This window comes from Typopeltis vanoorti, chromosome 12, assembly GCF_054136105.1.
Source record: "Typopeltis vanoorti isolate ZY-2024b chromosome 12, IOZ_Tvanoo_1.0, whole genome shotgun sequence".
Classification (NCBI taxonomy): Eukaryota; Metazoa; Arthropoda; class Arachnida; order Uropygi; family Thelyphonidae; genus Typopeltis; species Typopeltis vanoorti.
In genome coordinates this window covers 49433505-49455023 of record NC_143560.1, presented here as the reverse complement: position 1 = coordinate 49455023, position 21519 = coordinate 49433505, and the positions used below count along the sequence as shown (strand labels likewise).

Here is a 21519-nt window from a genome sequence, read left to right as displayed (position 1 = left end):
AACAAATAACAGAAAAAGGCCATAAAATTTGTACATGTGAGCCATTATTAAATATTTCATCATTTGCTTTCAATAGAGATCTCAACAAATTTCTTGCAGAAATGAACTATCGCTAGAATTTAATAAATCATGAATAAAAACTGACCACGCACAAGCCGTATTAGAGTCCATCGAAAATTATTATGAAGATCTTGAGAAATAAAATGTGTGAAGGTTTGATACCTTTCTAGTTCGTTTGTAGACTCATTGCAGTCAATGAAATTAGTAGAGCCTTAAAGGAATGCTAGATATGGAAATTCCCAGAGCCAGATAAATGGTCTGAGAAAGAATTCTACAGTACACCTAGAACTTTTTTTTCTATCCAATCTTCTGATTGTATTCCTCCTTTTTCTTCTTATAGGCAAAATACCAAAGGAATTCATTCTAGCCCATGCTGTTTTCATACCCAAGTCAGGATCATAGCTAAATATCCAAAACTCGAGACCAATTTCATTAACCAACCTTGACTGTAAATACGTTTCTGCATTATCAGTAATCATTTAAAAGCAGGCATGGCACATATCATAAAATGCCCTCAAGTTTATAGAGTTCCAGGTTGATCACTAGAGTTCAGTCTTATTCTACTTGAAATCTAATTCAAGTTTTTATATATCAAAGAGCAGCCATTGGATATTCTCTCCAATAACTTAGCAAGAAATTTTGGTTATGTCCGGTATCCCTCTTTTTGTTCTACACATTAAAACAGATTGTGGGCTGGAGAAAAATTGCCCTCAATAATAAAAAATGCATACTTGTGATCACAGCCTCTTAATAAATGGGTTCCTGTTATATCTGATTAAAATAATAAATAAATAAAAAAGGTCAAACCAAGTTGTTCCCTAATCCTCTGCTGTTTGCTTTGGTTCTAGAACTGTTTCTTCACGAAGATGATACTGCTTATGGAATGTGAGAAATAACTATCCCCTCAACTTATAGGAGAGCTGAATTCTAGCTTATGCAGATAATGTTGTGAGCCTTCTTAAAGATAACACCATCATATATATATTCTTTGGTATAGTTTACCAATACCAATGGACTAACCATCACTGCAGCTAAGGCCAAACTACAAAATTCATAGAAGTGGGATTTATGGAAAAATACCATTTGCGCAAACTCCAGAAATAAATCCCCTTGCCATATTAGGATCCCCCTTCTCTAGTTAACCTCTTTTGCCAACCCAGCAATTAATTCTGAAGATCACTGATACTTCAGAAGAATGGAAAATGGGTAACTTTCTTTCTTCCTGTTAATATCATTAAATGGAAGTATACTTTGACATTGGAGGATGTCAAAGGTTTCTTATAGGCTGGACATCCTAGAACATGTATTATATAGCTTTCTGCTGGCTATGAGAATTTGGACATTATTATACATTATGCAAACCTTTTAATAACACCAGAAATAGTGCTTTTTTTTTTCTGCAATAATACTTCCTTCCTGGTTGGTCTAGAAAAGACTAGAATTTCATTTTTTCCCCTCCCCTCCCCATAAAACAGAATAAATTACTTTTCTGAGAGAAAACATGAAAATTTTGATATTTTTTTATCAGCCATTTAACAGTACCAAAATGCATTTGCTTGTCTCACTCACTCTATTTTCTAAAATAGAAACTTTACTAATCCCTCAATAAATGTTTCTGTTTTAGATTCAATAACAGTGATGACTATTACTTCAGTTCATCTTTTTATCATTGAAGTTATTAAACAAGCAAGTACATTTTGATATAGTTAAATGTATGATAATAAATATCGAAATCTTCATGTTTTCTCCGAGAAAAGTAATTTATTCTGTTTTATTGAGTGTGTGTGGGGGGGGTGAATTAACCTCCAGTCTTTTCTAGGCCAACTGGGAAATAAGTGTTATTGCAGAAAGAGCACTATTTCAGAAAGGTTGTGATGCTACATTATAACCTTTCTGTATTTTTGCACACTTAGCATATATTATTTTTTATGTTTTTGATATATCTCAACTTATTATCTTAATTTTATTATTTTTAGGTATTCAGCAGTACCTCTTTGAAAATGGTCGGATTGACAATATATTTACAGATCCTTATTATGAAAAATTTACAGAATGTTTGAATGAAGTTCTACAAAAACAAGATGTCATTATTGACACTGAGGGTATGTAAACAAGAGATATTCATGAAAAAGTTATAAAAATTCATAAGACATAAATTTTTAATTTACGTTAATCCATTCATCTCAAGAGGTGAATAACAGTCTTATTATTCTTAAAGCTTCCTTTATGTGAAGACGCACACATGTGATATCTGTAACTAATTTTTGACTGAATAGTATTGGATCAATGGTTAGAGAGCACTTTGTCTATCAGTTACCTCAGTTTTGTATTTCATGAGTGATATGTAACTTGTAAAGCATGTAAGAAAAGAAATCATCTTGGAGCGTGTACTATTTGTTTGTGCATTTTCATTCATTCCAATAGATTTTTTTTTTTTTAATAAAAAGCTTTGTAATTTCTTGTGATCTGACACAAAGTTTTCTTCTAATGTTTCATAAGTTTTAGGGAATTTTTGTTCCTACATTGCCACTAGCTAGTTATAATGACATCAAGTATCTTAAATGATATTATGTGCTCACTAAGTGCATCATATTGCATCCCATTGCCTTTGCAGCACAGTTGTGAGGATAACGCAGTATTTTTTATTCATTTGGATAGCCCTTAGTTGAAATCTCATCAGGATATGAGGAACATTTAGAAGGACTTTTCAGTTGAAGGTGTTTTGATCTCAGACAGAGGTGGCAGGGTTTTTTATACCTGCAAAAGCAGACAAATCAGCAGAGAACATAGGAATCTGCAGATATGATATACTGCCTTCATGTCTTTGGTTATCTGCTTCCTGCTTTATAATGCTAACAGTCTACAACTTATTCATTGCATTGACTTTTTTTTTTTTTTTTTCATTCTCTGTGATAAGGTTTTCTTTCTTTTTTTTTTTTTTTTCTCTCCCTGATTTCATACAGTTGATGTGAATTGGAGGAGAAAGAAAGAAAAAATTTATTCTTTCTGTTTGAAGTTAAACTATGAATGAATAATGCTGATTGCTATGTCTTAACAGGTTTAAAAGAAAGTGGATGCCAATTCTGATGGAACCAATCTTGAAATATCTCCAGAAAATGTTGTGGACAAAGCTGAATGTCTGCCTAATATCAAGTAAATCAATAAGTGACCATTTATTGATAAATCTGTTGTTTAATAAGTTCTTGGGAACATCATTTCTTTGATAAAATGTGCCTCCCTACACAGTTATGAGAACAGTGTAATATTGTACCTCAGTTCACAAGATCTATGTTCTAATCTTGTCTACTATTGGGTTGTTCAAGTAAATGTTATATATGGAGGTGATTCATTTCACTTTCCCATGCTGTGGAAAAAACCAGTTAATTATATTATGCTTGTTAAATGTACACAGTTTACATAACATTGTTATGAAGAGATTTGATCTCTGTTACGAATTGTTATAAAGAGGGGGATTATTTATTAATTCATTTATTATCAATTCACATTTGTTATGAGATTTTCTCTATAACAATTATTTCTAATTTCTGAGTGTTTTTATTTATACGCACAAGAATTCAATTCCAATTGGTGCAATGACTTTTTACTATTTCTTTCAGAATCCGAAAAATCACTGACCAAGACCAAATACAAAATATACACATTTAATAAAACAAAAACAATATATACACTTCAAATAAAATTACACAACTAACTACAAAATTAACCGGATCCAAAGCCTTTTAAAATAAACTTACGCTTTAGAGATCACCCATTCTCTGACTCATTCTATTACTGGTTTGTTTAACATATACTTAATCACGTCTACTAGACTAAACACCTTGTTTACACAATAACAAAATGTTCATAGTCAGTTTCTTTGTTAAGGCCTTTTTCTGAAGATATATGATTCTCTTCTTCTTTTTCAATAGAATCCTTTCTCATCATCCTTATGTAGCACACATTATTCCTCCTGACTCTGAAGTAAGATATTCTGAATTCACCAAAGTATAGGTACTCTTACCTCATGCAGTTCGATTTTTGTACCTACCAGTAAAAAAAAAAAGTTTCTTCTACTGCTTTATCTAAGTTGCTAAATTCCGTCTCCTTTTCCAGTAGAAATAACAGATAGATCCAGCGTCCTGAAAACAGATGAAATTTTCAGTTAGCGTTTCCTCGAACATTCCTATAGAACGTCAATCGCAATATTTTCTTTTATTTACCATTACTTATTTACGGTCTTAACTCCTCCATTTTAAAGGCTCACAATTCTACAATTCCTTTTTCAGAATCTTCTATTAATATGCCCCCCGACTGTCACATAAAAACAATTTCGCCCACCTGCGTTCTTAAACTTCCATTAGCTCTCCCTTATTTTTTCTCCGTTATTACTTCAATACCGAACGCTCTCTTGTTGTTTTCATTACCTCGATACTGAACGCTCTCTCTTTTAGCTGTCAATCACCCATCAAACTCCTTGCTGAGCATGCGCACTCCATGAAAGTAGCAAGCAAGAAGTTATGTATAATGGCTGATGTGTTGTCTCTGTTAGCGTTACGAGAAATTCTTTATGAAACACAGCACTTAATAATTTTAAACCACAATAAAATTTCTGAAAGTAACACAACTATCCAAATCCAGTAAGTACATAATTTTTTTTTAAATGCTTCACATTTCATTTGGACAAAATAACATCAATAAACGTGCCCATCGCAAGTGCCGACAATATGTATTATGAAACCAAAACTAAAAATTTACAAATTGTTTATGTACTAACATAAACAATTTGTAAAAATATTCAGAATTTTAAATTATGGCTATTTTTACAACATAACATAACAACTATCTCTAATCCTGAATATTTTAATATAAGACAACTTTTGGCAACTCATATATGAAAATATGACCTCTGCATTACTTCAGCCTTGGTATCACCTCTGGGTCTGGCTCCCACTGATGAGACCTCAGTAAAGGTCGAAACCGGTCTGGGTAGTGGCCCTTCCCATAATGCATAGCATATGCATTATGGGAATGCATAAGCTTATATTTAGAGTTGCCCCAGTCCCGAAAATAGTTCAGGTGCAAACTTGTTTGCTTACACTTGGATAAAGGATTAAACCAAGTATATAATTTCATGGTATCTTTAATTTATAGTATAATCAATTGGAAAAACTTCCAACAGTTAACATACATAATGCTAAACCAACTGCAGTCACGTCAAAACAGGTTCTGTTTGGATGGATTTGGAAATGAGAAAATAGTTTCTCAGATACTTTGAAGACTAACATGTCATGTTTATTACAAGAAAATGTGGAGATTAATATAAACCAAAAAAAGAAAAGCTCAATTTGCCTGGGAAGAAGGGTGCAGGTGGGTAAATTTACACTATATGTAAATTTATGTTGCTGTTGCAAGTACAGTATGACATATTCTCACTGGTTAGTCCCTCCACATGAGGTACTTGTTCATGGTAGAGGGGGTCCTCACAGTGATGGTAACTGGTTCTTTTCATCCTTATTCTTTTTCTATGTGATTCTTCCTGTATTCTTCAATCTACTTTTTCCAAGTTATTTTTACTATCTGTCTTCCAGACTACCATCACTGGGATCCAGTGCCTTGCTGCTGTGTTTTCCATGCAGTGCAACCCGTGGATATCTGGAAAGGAGAATTCTGCTCAAGAATTAAAGATCGGGGGAGTGACAGCCTGTGAAAGCAGGATATCTAAACTTCCAGTTAGGCTTTACATCTTGAACCCTTTTGCTCTGTTTCAAATGTCTTGTGTTCTTCGCTCTACTACTTCAAATGTCATGGCTTTGCCATCTGTGCCTGATATGACAGTAAAGATCACAGGAATAAAGACTGTAAGAGCAAAACACAAAAATGCCATAATTGTGAGAGAGATCACCCAGCATGACAGAAGTGGAAGGATGAAAAAGAGATCCAGAAAGTTAAAATTGAACTCTGCATCACTTATCCGAAGGCAATAAAAAGGGATACCAAAAATTCAGTATTCAATATTGGTATACCTTCAATATAGGGATGACAACAGTAAAGAAAGTGTCTCTGTGGTGGCTTTTACATATATGTTAATTCTTATAATTACAACAACCCTGAACATCCTTATGGTATGTGTTTCTATTTCTCTGCAGTGAATGAAAGGAAATAATAATAAATATGGACTCAGCCCCAAAAATGGCTCCACTACACGAAAATCCACTAATTAAAAATATAATGGAATGTGCACCACAGAGGGTCAACAACATACCTCCAGACACTCTAATAGATAGCCTGTCAACAGATGATATGGATACCTCTATTCCCCAGAACAAGATAAAACAATTAATACTCCTAGTGTCCTAGAGGGGAATCCAGTTTAAACCAATATGCTTCTTCCTGCAGGAAGCATCTGAAGCCAACTGATGATCCAGCATTATGAAATACTACTGTCATTCGTAAAGACTGGACAGAGGATGCACCTTCCCACAGAAGAGTCATTGCCATTCTTGTGCAGCAACCATATACAGGTATCCCTTGCTTAACATGGGATTTGATTAACGTGCTGAAATTAATTGCGGCAATCCCTTGATATGCACGGCAAAAGTTTTGATTAACATGCCTTTAACCCTGCGGAGCTTGCAGCTGATCTGACAGATACATGCAAAATGTTTTATATAAATATTCTTACGCAATTCAGTGTATAGCTTGGAGGTCATGAGTAGCTGTGCATTCATATGTTATGTTACGAGTGATAGTCCGCACTGTTTTTTGCTGTCAGTTTGGTTTAACACATGTTATGTAAAGGTTTGTGATATTTGACAGTAAATTGTATCTGAGAGATACCGCGACCTTCGATGTTAGTATAGTTTTTTTTGTTCAATAATTTCTAGATTGTAACTGAAAATAAATAAACCATCATGTATTACTGAAATAAAGAGCCAAAGGCTTATTTATTATAAATGTCCTCTAGGAGATGTGCTTTACCTTATGGAAAATACTAAGGAACGTGATCTGGAGCTTACTCCACCTTTACTACGAGTTGCCCATAAGGTTGCTTATGCTTGCATCTGCCAAAACTTTTAGTTTCTGTATATTCGGCACGAAACTCTTGTAGTTTTTATATTCAGCTATGAAATAATGTTGGATTCAATATCCACTTAATTTGTGCCATCATGTATTATATTATATTTGCACTGTTTTTTCTTTGTTTTATTGCTTGTTTGCTGAGGTCTGGAGAGTCATTTTGCTTGTTATCGTAGAATTTATGCCGATAAGAAAAAAAAACTAAAACTGTTCAAACAACCCTTGATAACTTCTTTTGATAAAAAAAATTGCAGTAAATAATGTAGGTACAAGTATTTATTAAACATTTACTTTGAATTCATTTTTTATCTTTCCTAAAAGAGTACTGCGTAAAATTAATTATTAATGCAGTAATTGATCATGGATGAATTGTAATTTTTACCATTGATTATTAGACTTGATTAACGTGATTTTGATATACGCAGTAACATCGAGAAAATTTCATTAATATGAATGTGGAAGCAGTTGCCATTTCTACTCTCAGTCAGAACTTTGATAACAGTTTGCTACATTTATGTTTCTCCTGCTACAGATATCTCTCGAGATGACCTTGATGGTCTTATATTGCTGTTATCATCCTCCCCTTAATTTTAATTGTGTGATTTAAACACTGTGGAGTAATGGTCAAACAAACATCAGAGGAAGGTTTGTTGAGTTTATGTTCAACAACAATAATCTCTTCCTCCTATACAGGAAGCAATGACTTCTTCCATGTGCCTACCTGAATATTCACTGCTATCAACTTAACTATCTGCTCACCTTCTCTTTTCTCACTCTTTAAATGTTAAACTGACAAGAACTTACATTCACTTTTCTGCATGGCAGCTCTGCACTCCATCATGGATGTTACATAGAAAATTTTGCAAACTTGACAACAGAAGAGGAATAATAAGAAAATAATTAATATTTCTTTACTTATTTACTGATATTTCACCTTGGTGTTATACCCAGCATCTTCAGAGCACAAAATAGATTGTCAAAGTATGCAAACTCAACCATTAGTTTACAGTGGGATTAATTTAAAATTGTAACATACAACATAATTAACTAAAGTCCTAATTGGTACCATTTACTGTTAGATAAAGAGGAGTTAAAAGCATTAATTTGATCATAATAACTATCTTCCTAATTGGTAAATACAGCCATGCAAGTTATTTTATTGCTGTATCAATTAGTAGTCCCATCCGGCTGTTTATATATTATTTCCTTGCCATAAAATAACCATAAGAAGATTAGGAATGGCTAAAACAAGTCAGAGACTTGTCTAAAATCTGGACGGATAGATCTATCTCCACAGGAACAAAGTTGAGGATTCTACATGTAGCTGTTTTTCCAATAGTGGAAATTCTAATAAGTTGGGATTTTAAACTTACATCTGTAGATTGATCAATTTATAAAGAAAACTTTAAATTGTTTTTTACCATAATGTTAACATTTTCCAAATAGTTCCTGGAATATCAAGAATTGTTCTTTTGATAGTATCATCAGACATGGAATTTAGCAATTTCCTTTACTGATTCTTGCTTAAACATTCTTCCGACAATAATTTTACAAGCAGGTAAAATTAAAGTTTCAGCAATTTGCATTATTTTGCAATTAATTCAGCTATTTTGTATGATGCAAGCTGATCTTTATCGGATACCTTAACAATGCTTTAAAAATTTCTTTGTTGGTTAGTTTGCATTTTTAACAATCTTTTGAAATAATGTCTATCTTTGGAGACAAGATTTGAATGAAGTGTATTGAAGTGGTGATTTAATCTGCTGGGAACCATTGCACTATTCGGCTTTGTTTCTCTGTGAATGCAGCGTAATGGAGAAGGAAACTCTTTCTTCAGTCCAAATGAAACCAAAGTCCGAGTAACTTTCATTGTAATATCGTGTGGTACTTTTATGCTTCTTTAAATAGATACTTTCCTCAGCACCACTTGTGGTAGCTAAGTTGTCGTCACTCTCCTCACGATCATAGCCTGTCTGTGCTGTGAAGAATTTTCAAATATTCATAACTAGTGCTTCTTTTCTTACAAATGTTTAAAATAAATTAATTATAAGTATTGGCATTATTAAAATAATTTTCAGTGTTTTCTAACAAATTAAAGAAAATTGAAATCTTTTAGAATACACATAATAGCATTAAACATAATAGGAAAGTAAGGTTATTGGTACTTTCCAACAGACAGTTGTCGGTGACCAAGGACAAAAATTTATTGCCACAGGTCAGTATGAATAGGAACCCAATTTGTTTCAAAGATCATCGGATCACTCTGTGTGATATATATAATGCACCCAACACTTGAAGTGTTAGAAATGCTGTTTCATCAAAGATTTTGATATTGCAATATTGAATAACATAATGTTTAACATTATCCACTTACCACTAACATATACTGAAGTTTTTATTAAGTAGCCTAAATACTAATTCAAATCACTGCTGTAGCAAACAAACAATACATCAAGTGATAAACACCTTGGCACAGTGAGGAGAGGATGGTTCAAAGAGGGGGTAAACGATCTGTGACGAAGGACTGGGACCAGTTTCATAAAATCTGGACTCATTATCGAGACAAATTCTTGGAGGGGTGCATGATCCCTCTGGCATACTCAGTGGAGATACTACACATGTCAAAGAAAGGAAAAGTTTAAAATTCACATAATTTCTACAAATCTTATGAGAGGATTGCATATTTCTACTGAAACACGTTACTTCTATATAATAATGCTCTGAATATTTTTAATAAAAATTTTTGCGGCACACCAGTTGAAAACCACTGCTTTAAAGTAAGCTATTGAAATTCTTTTCACATTGGATTGTAGTAGTCTGGTAGACAGATAATAAATTTCAAGAATTTTTTGAATGGTAGTTTCATTGTATTCATTACACATCAGGTTGTTTTTAGTTTTATTCAGTTCATCTAACAAGAGGGAATCAGAAGAGTGGATTGTATGAGCTCTTTTACAAGACTCTTGATAATAACTATCTTCTGCGATGAATGATAATTGAGGACAAGTAAATGTATCTGCAGGTAAGGGTTGCTTTTCGATAAACTGAAAATTCAACATGCTGTGTAGAATTTTGAATTATTAAGGTATCCAAAAAGGGTAGATGGTCATTTGATTCACATTCAGTAGGAAACTTGATATAGGAGTACAAAGAGGTTATTTTCTCCAGGAACTGAAGCAATTCTGACTCTGAGTGGGACCAGACTAGAAATATATCATAAACAAAAATGCAACCATATAAGGGTTGAGGAAAAATAGTATGAAGGAGTTAATATTCTAGATGCTCCATAAAATCCTCAGCTAATCCTGCTGAGAGAGGACTGCCCATCGTTGTTTTTTCAATAACTTGGGCAGTGCTATCTCACCAGATGCTCCATAAAATAGTCAGCTACTTCTTCCTTCTACCAAGGATACATTACATGATACTACCTCTCTCTCTCCTTACCAAGTGTCGATCAGGTACCTTGCTTTGATTAAAATTTAAGAACATCAAGACTATATTGCACTTTTGGAATCTAACAATTGTGGCCTTGCTTCTTATTCTATTGACACTAAGCACAACGTTCTTTGGAACTAGACAAGGATTCTTCTCTACAACAGGCTCAAATTTGATCAGCTTTTTCATGAAACATGAAATGTTATAAAATGAACCTTAACCGCTCTGACTATATTCCAATTTCTAAATTTTGGGAACTAATTACTATTAATTGTTCATAATGTTTTTATTGTTATTATTATAATTTAATTTATTTTTAGTTTTAAAAAATTTTTACAATTGTTCCTTTGACCTCCTTTGAATAGTATAATCTTGTCTACTCAGCTGTGACATGAGCTAGTAGGCACATGTTTCATGAGTCATGTTTCAAATGTAGTTATGTTAAATGAACTGTTATCAAAATTTTTGAAATAAATAAATTCTGTATTTTTTTTTACATGGGTAAGCCGTGAAAGTTTCTATAAATATGTCTGGTACACATTCCATTAAAACTATCACTTTTTAAAATTTTACCTAAGAAGATCAGATTGTTATATCAATAGAAAAGTATTTTTATATATATATATATATATATATACCATAAACCCACAAATATTGGAAATTACTTGCACTTCTCATCTTATTGCCCTACTATATGAAAAGAATCAGTATATTTACTGTTTAATTAGTGCTAAGATTACGTTTTTTTCACTGGCTCAACAACTGTTATATTAACTGTTGGTTCTCATCAGGGATATACAGAAACCTTCAGAAGGCCCAAAAAAAAAAAAAAAAAACTTATTGAGTGCAAACCAAGGCAACTCTGATGCCAAAGTTTATATTCTTTATTAGCATCATCATCATCAAATTCCTGCCATGTACCCTGAATGGGTGTACAGGATATGATAGTACTACATGAGAAAATTACATCATTAATCTTATATTTCTATCGTCTAAGGCACTTTGCACCGTATCAATCCACCTATAACTTGGTCTTCCTCTGGGTCGTTTTCCTGCCAACCTCGAAGAGAACACTTGTTTTGCTAATCTTTTCTCTCCCATTCTATTTAATTGACCATACCACCTGAGATTAGCTCTGCTAACGCATTCCTGGATGCTGACAATGCCAAGTTCTTTCCTAATATCCTCGTTTTTAATATGATATTGTCATTGATGCCATCTGTTCACGCCTATAATCTTTCTCAGGACTCTCATATCTGCAGTCTCTAGTCTTTGGTCAAGTGTTTTACTTCTGACCCCGCTCTCAGATCCATAAGTTAAAACTGGTTTGAACACTGTCTTGTATACAGCTAATTTAGTGTTCCGACTAATTTCTCTCTTATTCCATATGAATTTATTCAATTGACTTCCCACCATACCAGCTTTGCTGATTCTGTTGTCTATTTCTATATTTAATTTACCATATTCAGTAAAAATCGTGCCTAAGTAGCTGAAATGTTTCACTTGTTCCACAGGTTCTCCATTCGCAACACAGTTGACATTTTCAATGATTCTGCCTATTTTCATTGTCTTTGTCTTTTTATTGCTGTCCTTCATACCATATCTATTACAACAGTTATTGAATTTAGTCAGAGAATCTTGCAGACTTGTAGCGGATTTATTTAGAAGTATGACATCATCCGCATAAAGCAAAGAGCTGACATTAACATCTCCAATTGTGATATCATGTGTAATACCACTTTCCTTCATAATGTGATCCATATAGATAATGAATAACAGAGGGGATAATGTACATCCTTGTCTCACACCAGATTTAACATTAAACCTTCCTGTACTTCAGTTCTAACTACTGACTTACAACACAAATAAAGACTAAGTATTGCTTGATATAATGCCCCATTGATGCCATATAACTGCAGCGTATTGAATGGCTTCTCTCTTGGCACCTTGTCATATGCCTTTTCCAAATCGACAAAACTTAAATACAGATCTTTGTTATATTCCCATGCTTTCTCGACTATTTGTCGTAAAGTGAAGATCTGATCCTGACAGCCTCTATTTGGCCTGAACCCAGCTTTTCTTCCACAATTCTTCTCAACTGTTTCTCACGTATACTTGCATAGATCTTGCCAGGAACACTCAGTAGAGAAATACCTCTGTAATTCTCACATTCAATTTTATTTCCCTTTTTATATATGGGTACTATGAGAGCTCTACTCCAATCATTGGGAATTCGTTCCTCTGTCTAGGCTTTCTGAACTATGCAGTGCAGCCACTGTAAGACTTTTATACCACCATACTTCAGCATTTCTGGTCGAATATCATCTACTCCTGCTGCCTTTCCACATTTCAAGCCTTTGATGGCTTTTTCTACTTCAAGCATGGATATGTATTCCTGACTGCATGCCTGGTCAGTGTTTTTTACCACTGTGCTGTCATCACTGCTTGTTTCATTTAGCGGTTTTCCAAAGTTATTACTCCATACTTCAAGGATATCTTTTTCTTCTGTTTATATGTCACCTTTATCATCTCTAACTCCTTTTACAGCACTCTTTCCTCCATTCCTAAGCTTCTTCAACAACCTCCAGAATATTTTGCCACCTTCTTGATATTTATTTTCTATATTCTTGCCAAAGTCCTCCCATGACTTTTGTTTAGCTAGTTTTACACAGTATTTAGCATTCTTGCATTTGTCTCTGTATTCTCTAAGAGCACAAGCTGACTTATTTGCCAGGAACTTTTGATATGCTTTCTTCTTTTCCTTCACTGCCTCTTTAACTTCCTGTGTCCACCATGGAGTTCTATATTTTCTATCCTTGCAGACAACTTCACCACATGCCTCTCTGGTAGAATCAATCAATGTTTTCTTCAGAGTTTGCCACTGAATCTCCAAGATTTGATTCCTGTTCTCAAACTCTTTCATTTTTTTTTTTAATAATCTTTCTGTATTTTAGTCTACAGTTCACATTTGAGAGCTGCTCAACTTTTATTCGCTTTAAAACTTTCTTACATGTTATTCTTTTCAATATGAAATTCAATTTTATCCTGCTCAAGACTAAATAGTGATCACTTCCAATTTGAAATCCTCTGTACACTCTGGTGTCCTGCACCAGGGAGAAAACATCACTATCAACAATAACATAGTCAATGAGACTTTTCTTATTCCTTGCCTCTTCTCTCCATGTCAATTTGTCCAAATTTTTATGTTGGAACATGGTGTTAGTAATAACCAGTCCATATCCTGAGCAGAAATCCAACAGATATTTGCCATTATTATTAGCTTTGCTCTTTTCTCCAAATTTTCCCAAAATATTTTTGTATGTCTCACAATCATTTCCTACTCTGTTATTTAGATACCCAACAAGGACCAACTTTCCTTTTTCATTGTGTCAGTTGCTTTTTCTAAAGTGTCAAAAAATTCCTCCACTTCTACCTTAGTAGAACCTTCTGTGGGACCATAGGCACAAATAAGTCTCATTGTCCAGTTCCCCATTCTCATATTTGCCCACATTACTCTACTTGAGACTGACTACCATTCAAGAAGATTAGCCTCGTATTTTGTGTTGAATACTATGGCTACTCCTTCTTTTCCTTGATTGTCATTGCCTGAATATAACATTTTGTATTTATTGCTCAGAAAGATCTCACCAGTTTTGGCCTTTTTTGTTTCAGTCATCCCTTTTATGTCGATCTGGTACTTATCTAATTCCTCAACTAGCTCCATTTCTTTGCCATTCAGGCTTCTTACGTTGATAGTACCGATCTTTAACTCTGGTGATGTTGAGTTGGGGGTGTGTTTTCAGATTTGTTCCAGTAGCTGACTTTTCGCTGTTCACCCTGGTTCCCTGGCGAAAACAACGGGGGCATTGTTTAACCGGGTGATGCCCCAGCCAGCATGAAATTTTGTCATGTTGTACCATCATTTTTTATTTTGGTTTAACCAATAAGAATACAATTTGGTCGGCTAAATCCCAAATTGCCAGCCCATCCTCGTACGTTCAGTATCAAAGTAGATACCCAACAGGGTGCACCACGAGAAGGTGAGGATTGGACATTAGATCAGAAGCCCTGGTCGGTTCTCCGCATTCCTTTAAATGCTATGTGGAGGTCTCGTCTCAGTTATACAGCTTTGACCCTTAAGCACCCCTTCTTTATTAGCTCTATGGTAAATTTCAAAACTTTTCAGTTTATTTTTATATTTGGCTACATATATGAAGAGATTCATAATATCATCCTTTCAATATTCTATTTATGCAAAATTGAAACATTTTGGCCCTGTACTTTATTATTCAATTACACACCTTCCAGCAAGCTCACCTATGATGAACTTAATTTTCTCACATAGGATTGCAACAATATCAAACAGTTTTTTTGGGTTTTTTTTCCAAGTTTTTTTTTTTGTCTGGTCTCTGATCAGAATCAACAGTTCAAAACAGCTATTAGGCCAGTAAAACCTAATCTAAGTGCTAATAAACTCAAATCAAATGTATGAACTTCTGGACAGATTCCATATCTTTTAATTAGTGCAAACCAAGGCATCTCCAACGCAAAGTTATATTCTCATAAACTCTCTGGTAAATTTTAAATCTTAACTTTAAGATTTAAAATTTACAGATCCATAATATCTTCCATTTCAGTATCACTCAAACAGGCTGACAGTATGTAATGACAATAGGTCATCATCATCATCATCATCAAATTCCTGCCATGTACCCTCAAGGGGTGTACAGGATATGACAGTACTACATGAAAAAATTACATCATTACTAACTTCCTATCTACAATTTTCCTCCAAATCAGTCTGTTACTTGTCAAGACTCCAACATTATCAGATCTTATATTTCTATCGTCTAAGGCACTTTGTACTGTATCAATCCACCTATATCTTGGTCTTCCTCTGGGTCGTTTTCCTGCCAACCTGGCAGAGAACACTTGTTTTGCTAATCTTTCCTCTCCCATTCTATTTAAGTGACCATACCATCTGAGAGTAACTCTGCTAACGCATTCCTGGATGCTGACAATGTCAAGTTCTTTCCTAATATCCTCATTTTTAATATGATATTGCCATTGATGCCATCTGTTCACGCCTCTAATCTTTCTCAGGACTCTCATATCTGCGGTCTCTAGTCTTTGGTCAAGTGTTTTACTTCTGACCCAGCTCTCAGATCCATAAGTTAAAATTGGTTTGAACACAGTCTTGTATACAGCTAATTTAGTGTTCCGACTAATTTCTTTCTTATTCCATATGAATTTATTCAATTGACTTCCCACGATACCAGCTTTGCTGATTCTGTTGTCTATTTCTATATTTAGTTTACCATCTTCAGTAAAAATTGTGCCTAAGTAGCTGAAATGTTTTACTTGTTCCACAGGTTCTCCATTCACAACACAGTTGACATTTTCAATGATTCTGCCTATTTTCATTGTCTTTGTCTTTTTATTGCTGACCTTCATACCATATCTATTACAACAGTATTCAATTTAGTCAGAGAATCTTGCAGACTTGTAGTGGATTTATTTAGAAGTATAACATCATCCGCATAAAGCAAAGAGCTGACATTAACATCTCCAATTTTGATATCAGGTTTAATACCACATTCCTTCATAATGTGATCCATATAGATAATGAATAACAGAGGGGATAATGTACATCCTTGTCTCACACCAGATTTAACATTAAACCATCTTCCTGTACTTCCTTCAATTCTAACTGCTGACTCACAACTCAAATAAAGACTAAGTATTGCTTGATATAATGCCCCATTGACACCATATAACTGCAGCGTATTGAATGGCTTCTCTCTTGGCACCTTGTCATATGCCATTTCCAAATCGACAAAACTTAAATACAGATCTTTGTTATATTCCCATGCTTTCTCGACTATTTGTCGTAAAGTGAAGATCTGATCCTGACAGCCTCTATTTGGCCTGAATCCAGCTTGTTCTTCACCAAGCTTTTCTTCCACAATTCTTCTCAACCGTTTCTCAAGTATACTTGCATAGATCTTGCCAGGAACACTCAGTAGGGAAATACCTCTGTAATTCTCACATTCAGTTTTATTTCCCTTTTTATATATGGGTACTATGAGAGCTCTACTCCAATCATCGGGAATTCGTCCCTCTGTCCAGGCTTTCTGAACTATGCAGTGCAGCCACTGTAAGACTCTTATACCACCATACTTCAGCATTTCTGGTCGAATATCATCTACTCCTGCTGCCTTTCCACATTTCAAGCCTTTGATGGCTTTTTCTACTTCAAGTATGGATATGTATTCCTGACTGCATGCCTGGTCAGTGTTTTTTATCACTGTGCTGTCATCACTGCTTGTTTCATTTAGCAGTTTTTCAAAGTAATTACTCCATACTTCAAGGATATCTTTTTCTCCTGTTTTCATTTCACCTTTATCATCTCTAATTCCTTTTACAGCACTCTTTCCTCCATTCCTAAGCTTCTTCAACAACCTCCAGAATATTTTGCTACCTTCTTGATATTTATTTTCTATATTCTTGCCAAAGTCCTCCCATGACTTTTGTTTAGCTAGTTTTACACACTGTTTAGCTTTCTTACATTTGTCTCTGTATTCTGTAAGAGTAAAAGCTGACTTATTTGCCAGGAACTTTTGATATGCTTTCTTCTTTTCCTTAACTGTCTCTTTAACTTCCTGTGTCCACCAGGGAGTTCTGATTTTTTTATCCTTGCACACAACCTCACCACATGCCTCTCTGGCAGAATCAATCAATGTTTCCTTCAGAGTTTGCCACTGAATCTCCAAGGTTTGATTCCTGTTCTCAAACTCTTTCATTTTTTTTTCAATAATATTTCTGTATTTTAGTCTACAGTTCACATCTGAGAGCTGCTCAACTTTTATTCGCTTTAAAACTTTCTTACATGTTATTCTTTTCAATATGAAATTCAATTTTATCCTGCTCAAGACTAAATAGATCACTTCCAATTTCAAATCCTCTGTACACTCTTTTGTCCTGCACCAGGGAGAAAACATCACTATCAACAATAACATAGTCAATGAGACTTTTCTTATTCTTTGCCTCTTCTCTCCATGTGAATTTGTGCACATTTTTATGTTGGAACATGGTGTTAGTAATAACCAGTCCATGTCCTGAGCAGAAATCCAACAGATATTTGCCATTATTATTAGCTTTGCTCTTTTCTTCAAATTTTCCTAAAATATTTTTGTATGTCTCACAATCATTTCCTACTCTACTATTTAGATCCCCAACAAGGACCAACTTTTCCTTTTTCATTGTGTCAGTTGCTTTTTCTAAAGCCTCAAAAAATTCCTCCACTTCTACCTTAGTAGAACCTTCTGTGGGACCATAGGCACAAATAAGTCTCATTGTCCAGTTCCCCATTCTCATATTTGCCCACATTACTCTACTTGAGACTGACTGCCATTCAAGAAGATTAGCCTCGTATTTTGTGTTGAATACTATGGCTACTCCTTCTTTTCCTTGATTGTCATTGCCTGAATATAACATTTTGTATTTATTGCTCAGAAAGATCTCACCAGTTTTTGTCTTTTTTGTTTCAGTCACCCCTATTATGTCGATCTGGTACTTATCTAATTCCTCAGCTAGCTCCATTTCTTTGCCATTCAGGCTTCTTACGTTGATAGTACCGATCTTTAACTCTGGTGATGTTGAGTTGGGGTTTGTTTTCAGATTTGTTCCAGTAGCTGACTTTTCGCTGTTCGCCCTGGTTCCCTGGCGAAAACAACGCGGGCCTTGTTTAACCGGGCGACGCCCCAGCCGGCATGAAATTTTGTCATGTTGTACCATCATTTTTTATTTTGGTTTAACCAATAAGAATACAATTTGGTCGGCTAAATCCCAAATTGCCAGCCCATCCTCGTTCGTTCAGTATCAAAGTAGATACCCAACAGGGTGCACCACGAGAAGGTGAGGATTGGACATTAGGTCAGAAGCCCTGGTCAGTTCTCCGCATTCCTTTAAAGGCTATGTGGAGGTCTCGTCTCAGTTATACAGCTTTGACCCTAAATGATGCCAATTTGATGTTAAAAAGGTGTAAATTTATGCATTATGGAATGAAAATGTTACAAGCGATGAAAAAAAACATTGAAAAAATAGTACTTAATGAAATTGTTGTACTAGATATTTTATGATGTCAGGGAATAGGGAGTTGAATTTTCAGAGGATATTTTGGAAAAGTCACTATGGTAGCTCATAGGATTACTTGGTTACTAAGTAACACTGACAAGCAGAGATAAGAAAGTTATCATTCATTCTGTGGTATATTGATGACGTTTTTGCAGTTTCGAGCCATACAGGACCAGAACTCTACCCATTTCTACAAAAAATCAACACCCTACATCCACGTATCAAGTTCACACTAGAAAAAGAATCATTGAATGATATTTCCTTTCTTGATGTACACATCTAACATAAGCAAGATGGATCCATTTCCACTTCTGTCTACCAAAAACCAACTTTTTCAGATCGCTATGTCCATAATGCATCAGCTCACCATTCATCTCAAAAATATCATCATGAAATCTTTAGTATCCTGAACACACAAGATTTATTCTTTGGAAGGATCTCTAAACAGAAATTAGAAATTGTGAAAGAAACAGCCTTACTCTATGGATAATAATCCAATAATTATCAACCCCCTCTCCTATAAATCGACCCAGACAAGAAGAAGCCCACAGGACTCCTATACCTTATTAAAGGCACATCTGAACGTGTAGCAAAAATTATGAAAAAAAATATCAACTCATTGCTACCTATAAACCCATGAACCAAATTTGTAACTTGCTACCTGGCGTATATGCAGTACCTTGTTCATGTAAATTGACTTACTATGTAGAAACATGAAGATTTATAAATAAACATATCTCTGAACATCAAGACCACATCCGTCTCATCAAACCTTATAAATCTGGCCTTGCACAACATGGAATTAAAAACACTAACCACAGAATCCAGTGGAATAATGCTAAGGTGCTACATAGATATATTTATAAACATGAACATTTATGCAAAGAAAGTGCTGAAGCCTTACTTCATAGACCTAATCTTAATCGAAATGACTGTCTTACTATTCAGAAAGTTTAGGAAATTGCTATCCTCAATTGTATTAAATAAATGTGACTATTATATTTTAATTTAATTAGTTTTAAGTCATGAACGTACGACTGTATATATAGAGAGATTCCTATTGTTGCTCGAATATTGTACTGATGATGTCTTATGATACATAAAACAAAATATTTACATAATGAAAAAGTTATTGACTGTGGCTTATGTATTACTTTATGAATCTCTCTCTCTTTAACACTTTCTTCTGGAGCAAGATTTGTTTCCATGCTGATATGCATTTTCAGTGCAGATAATTGGATCGGAAGACTGAAAAAAAAAAAAAATTCACACCATGGAAACAAGGCATAGAAGTCAAGAGGTCATTCTGCTTGGCATTTTTATGATGCTAGACCAGTGCTTTCCAAATTTTTCATGTTGGTGACACACTTTTTAGACAAACATAATTTCGCAGCACAGTAATTCAGTCTGATGTGCCTCTCATGGGTCACGTGGCCAGATTGGATATATATGCTTTTACAATTACATTTTTTGTATAACTTTTAGAATGTTTATTTAAAAATCTCTTGCTGTTTATATTAGAATTTTAATGAGATATATGAGCTTCATGGGATTAACACAGCTTTTCAATATTTGGTGGAATAGTAGATAAAGACACTCGCATTTCGTCATCAAGCATTCTTAAGCTTTCACGTTTCAATGTCTTCAAGTTTGCTATCGTTGAAAAGGATACTTCACACATGTATGTAGTGGAAAACTGCAAAAGAATTTTTAACGCTTTATCTATGTTTGGATGCATTTTTGAAACACGAATCCAAAGGTTGTCTAAATCACCCTCTTCATACATCATTAACAGACTTCAATCATTTTTTATTTCAGCTAATTCTTCTTCTTCAATAAGTGACAAGTTAATCGTTGCAATTGAAAAAATGGATTTCTGATCCAATCATAGTCTGTATTTCAATATTTAGGAAGTAGTGATGAATTTTCTCTCCGAGCATTGTTAAATGGTCAACAATTAGCGAGCTGATATCACATTTTAGTTCACAGTGTGCAGTTTTGGAAAACATTTCAAAATTTCCTTCTTTCACTTTCCTTTTCCAAATTTCTATCTTGTCTCTCATAGCACAAATTTTATCTCCTGCTGTTAAGATATTTTCTCCTTTTCCTTGCATACTGGTGTTTATTTTATTCAAGTGTTCAAATATGTCAGCAAGATATGCCAATTTTGTGCACCATAATTTGTTTAAAAAATGATCGCAGAATTCATTTTGTTGATTTTCCTCAAAAAGTTTAATCATCATTTCCCTCAATTCATATACAGGACAAAGCACTCGACCTCTTGACAGCCAGCGAACTTCTGAGTGTGTATAAGTTTTTTAAATTTTGTCCCCATATCTTCACAAATTTTAGCAAATAATCTTTATTTAAGACAGGGGTGTGCCGGCCATATGTGCAATGTGTGCGACACACACAAGCAGTAGGATAGTAAAGGTGCCAAAGAGGAGGAAATACTTTTAAAAAAAACGTTTTTTTAAAGTGATTTTTTTATTGGAGTGGGGGGGGGGGGTAAGGGCACCAACTAAAGTTTTGCACACAGGCGCCGGACCCTACTGGCGTGCCCCTGATTTAAGAGCAACCAAGTAACTTGCCTTTTGAGCTTTCTCTGATGTGTTCATTCTCTTGGTGAACGATGTAGACTGCTTCTTTATAGATTTTAAAAGTTAAATATTTTCTTTCTTTTCTGACAAATGACTGTGTTTTGAGGTAAAATGGCGCATTTATTTGTTTGGTACCATACTTTTATTTGCAAATATCACCCCACAAACTAAACACTGGGGACAAGGATGGTTTTCATTACCAGAAAATGTG

At 34.5% G+C, this 21519-nt stretch overlaps 1 protein-coding gene across 2 annotated transcripts in view; it reads left to right on the top strand.

The window, feature by feature from the left end:
- LOC150100777 (zinc finger MYM-type protein 4-like) overlaps positions 1–21519 on the top strand; it is a 521809-nt gene that overhangs the window by 459605 nt on the left and 40685 nt on the right. For both annotated transcript variants that reach the window (XM_090402210.1, XM_090402209.1), the window contains exon 18: positions 2037–2162. In XM_090402210.1, coding sequence (XP_090258336.1) covers positions 2037–2162 — 126 coding nt within the window. The remainder of the gene's footprint in view (positions 1–2036; positions 2163–21519) is intronic.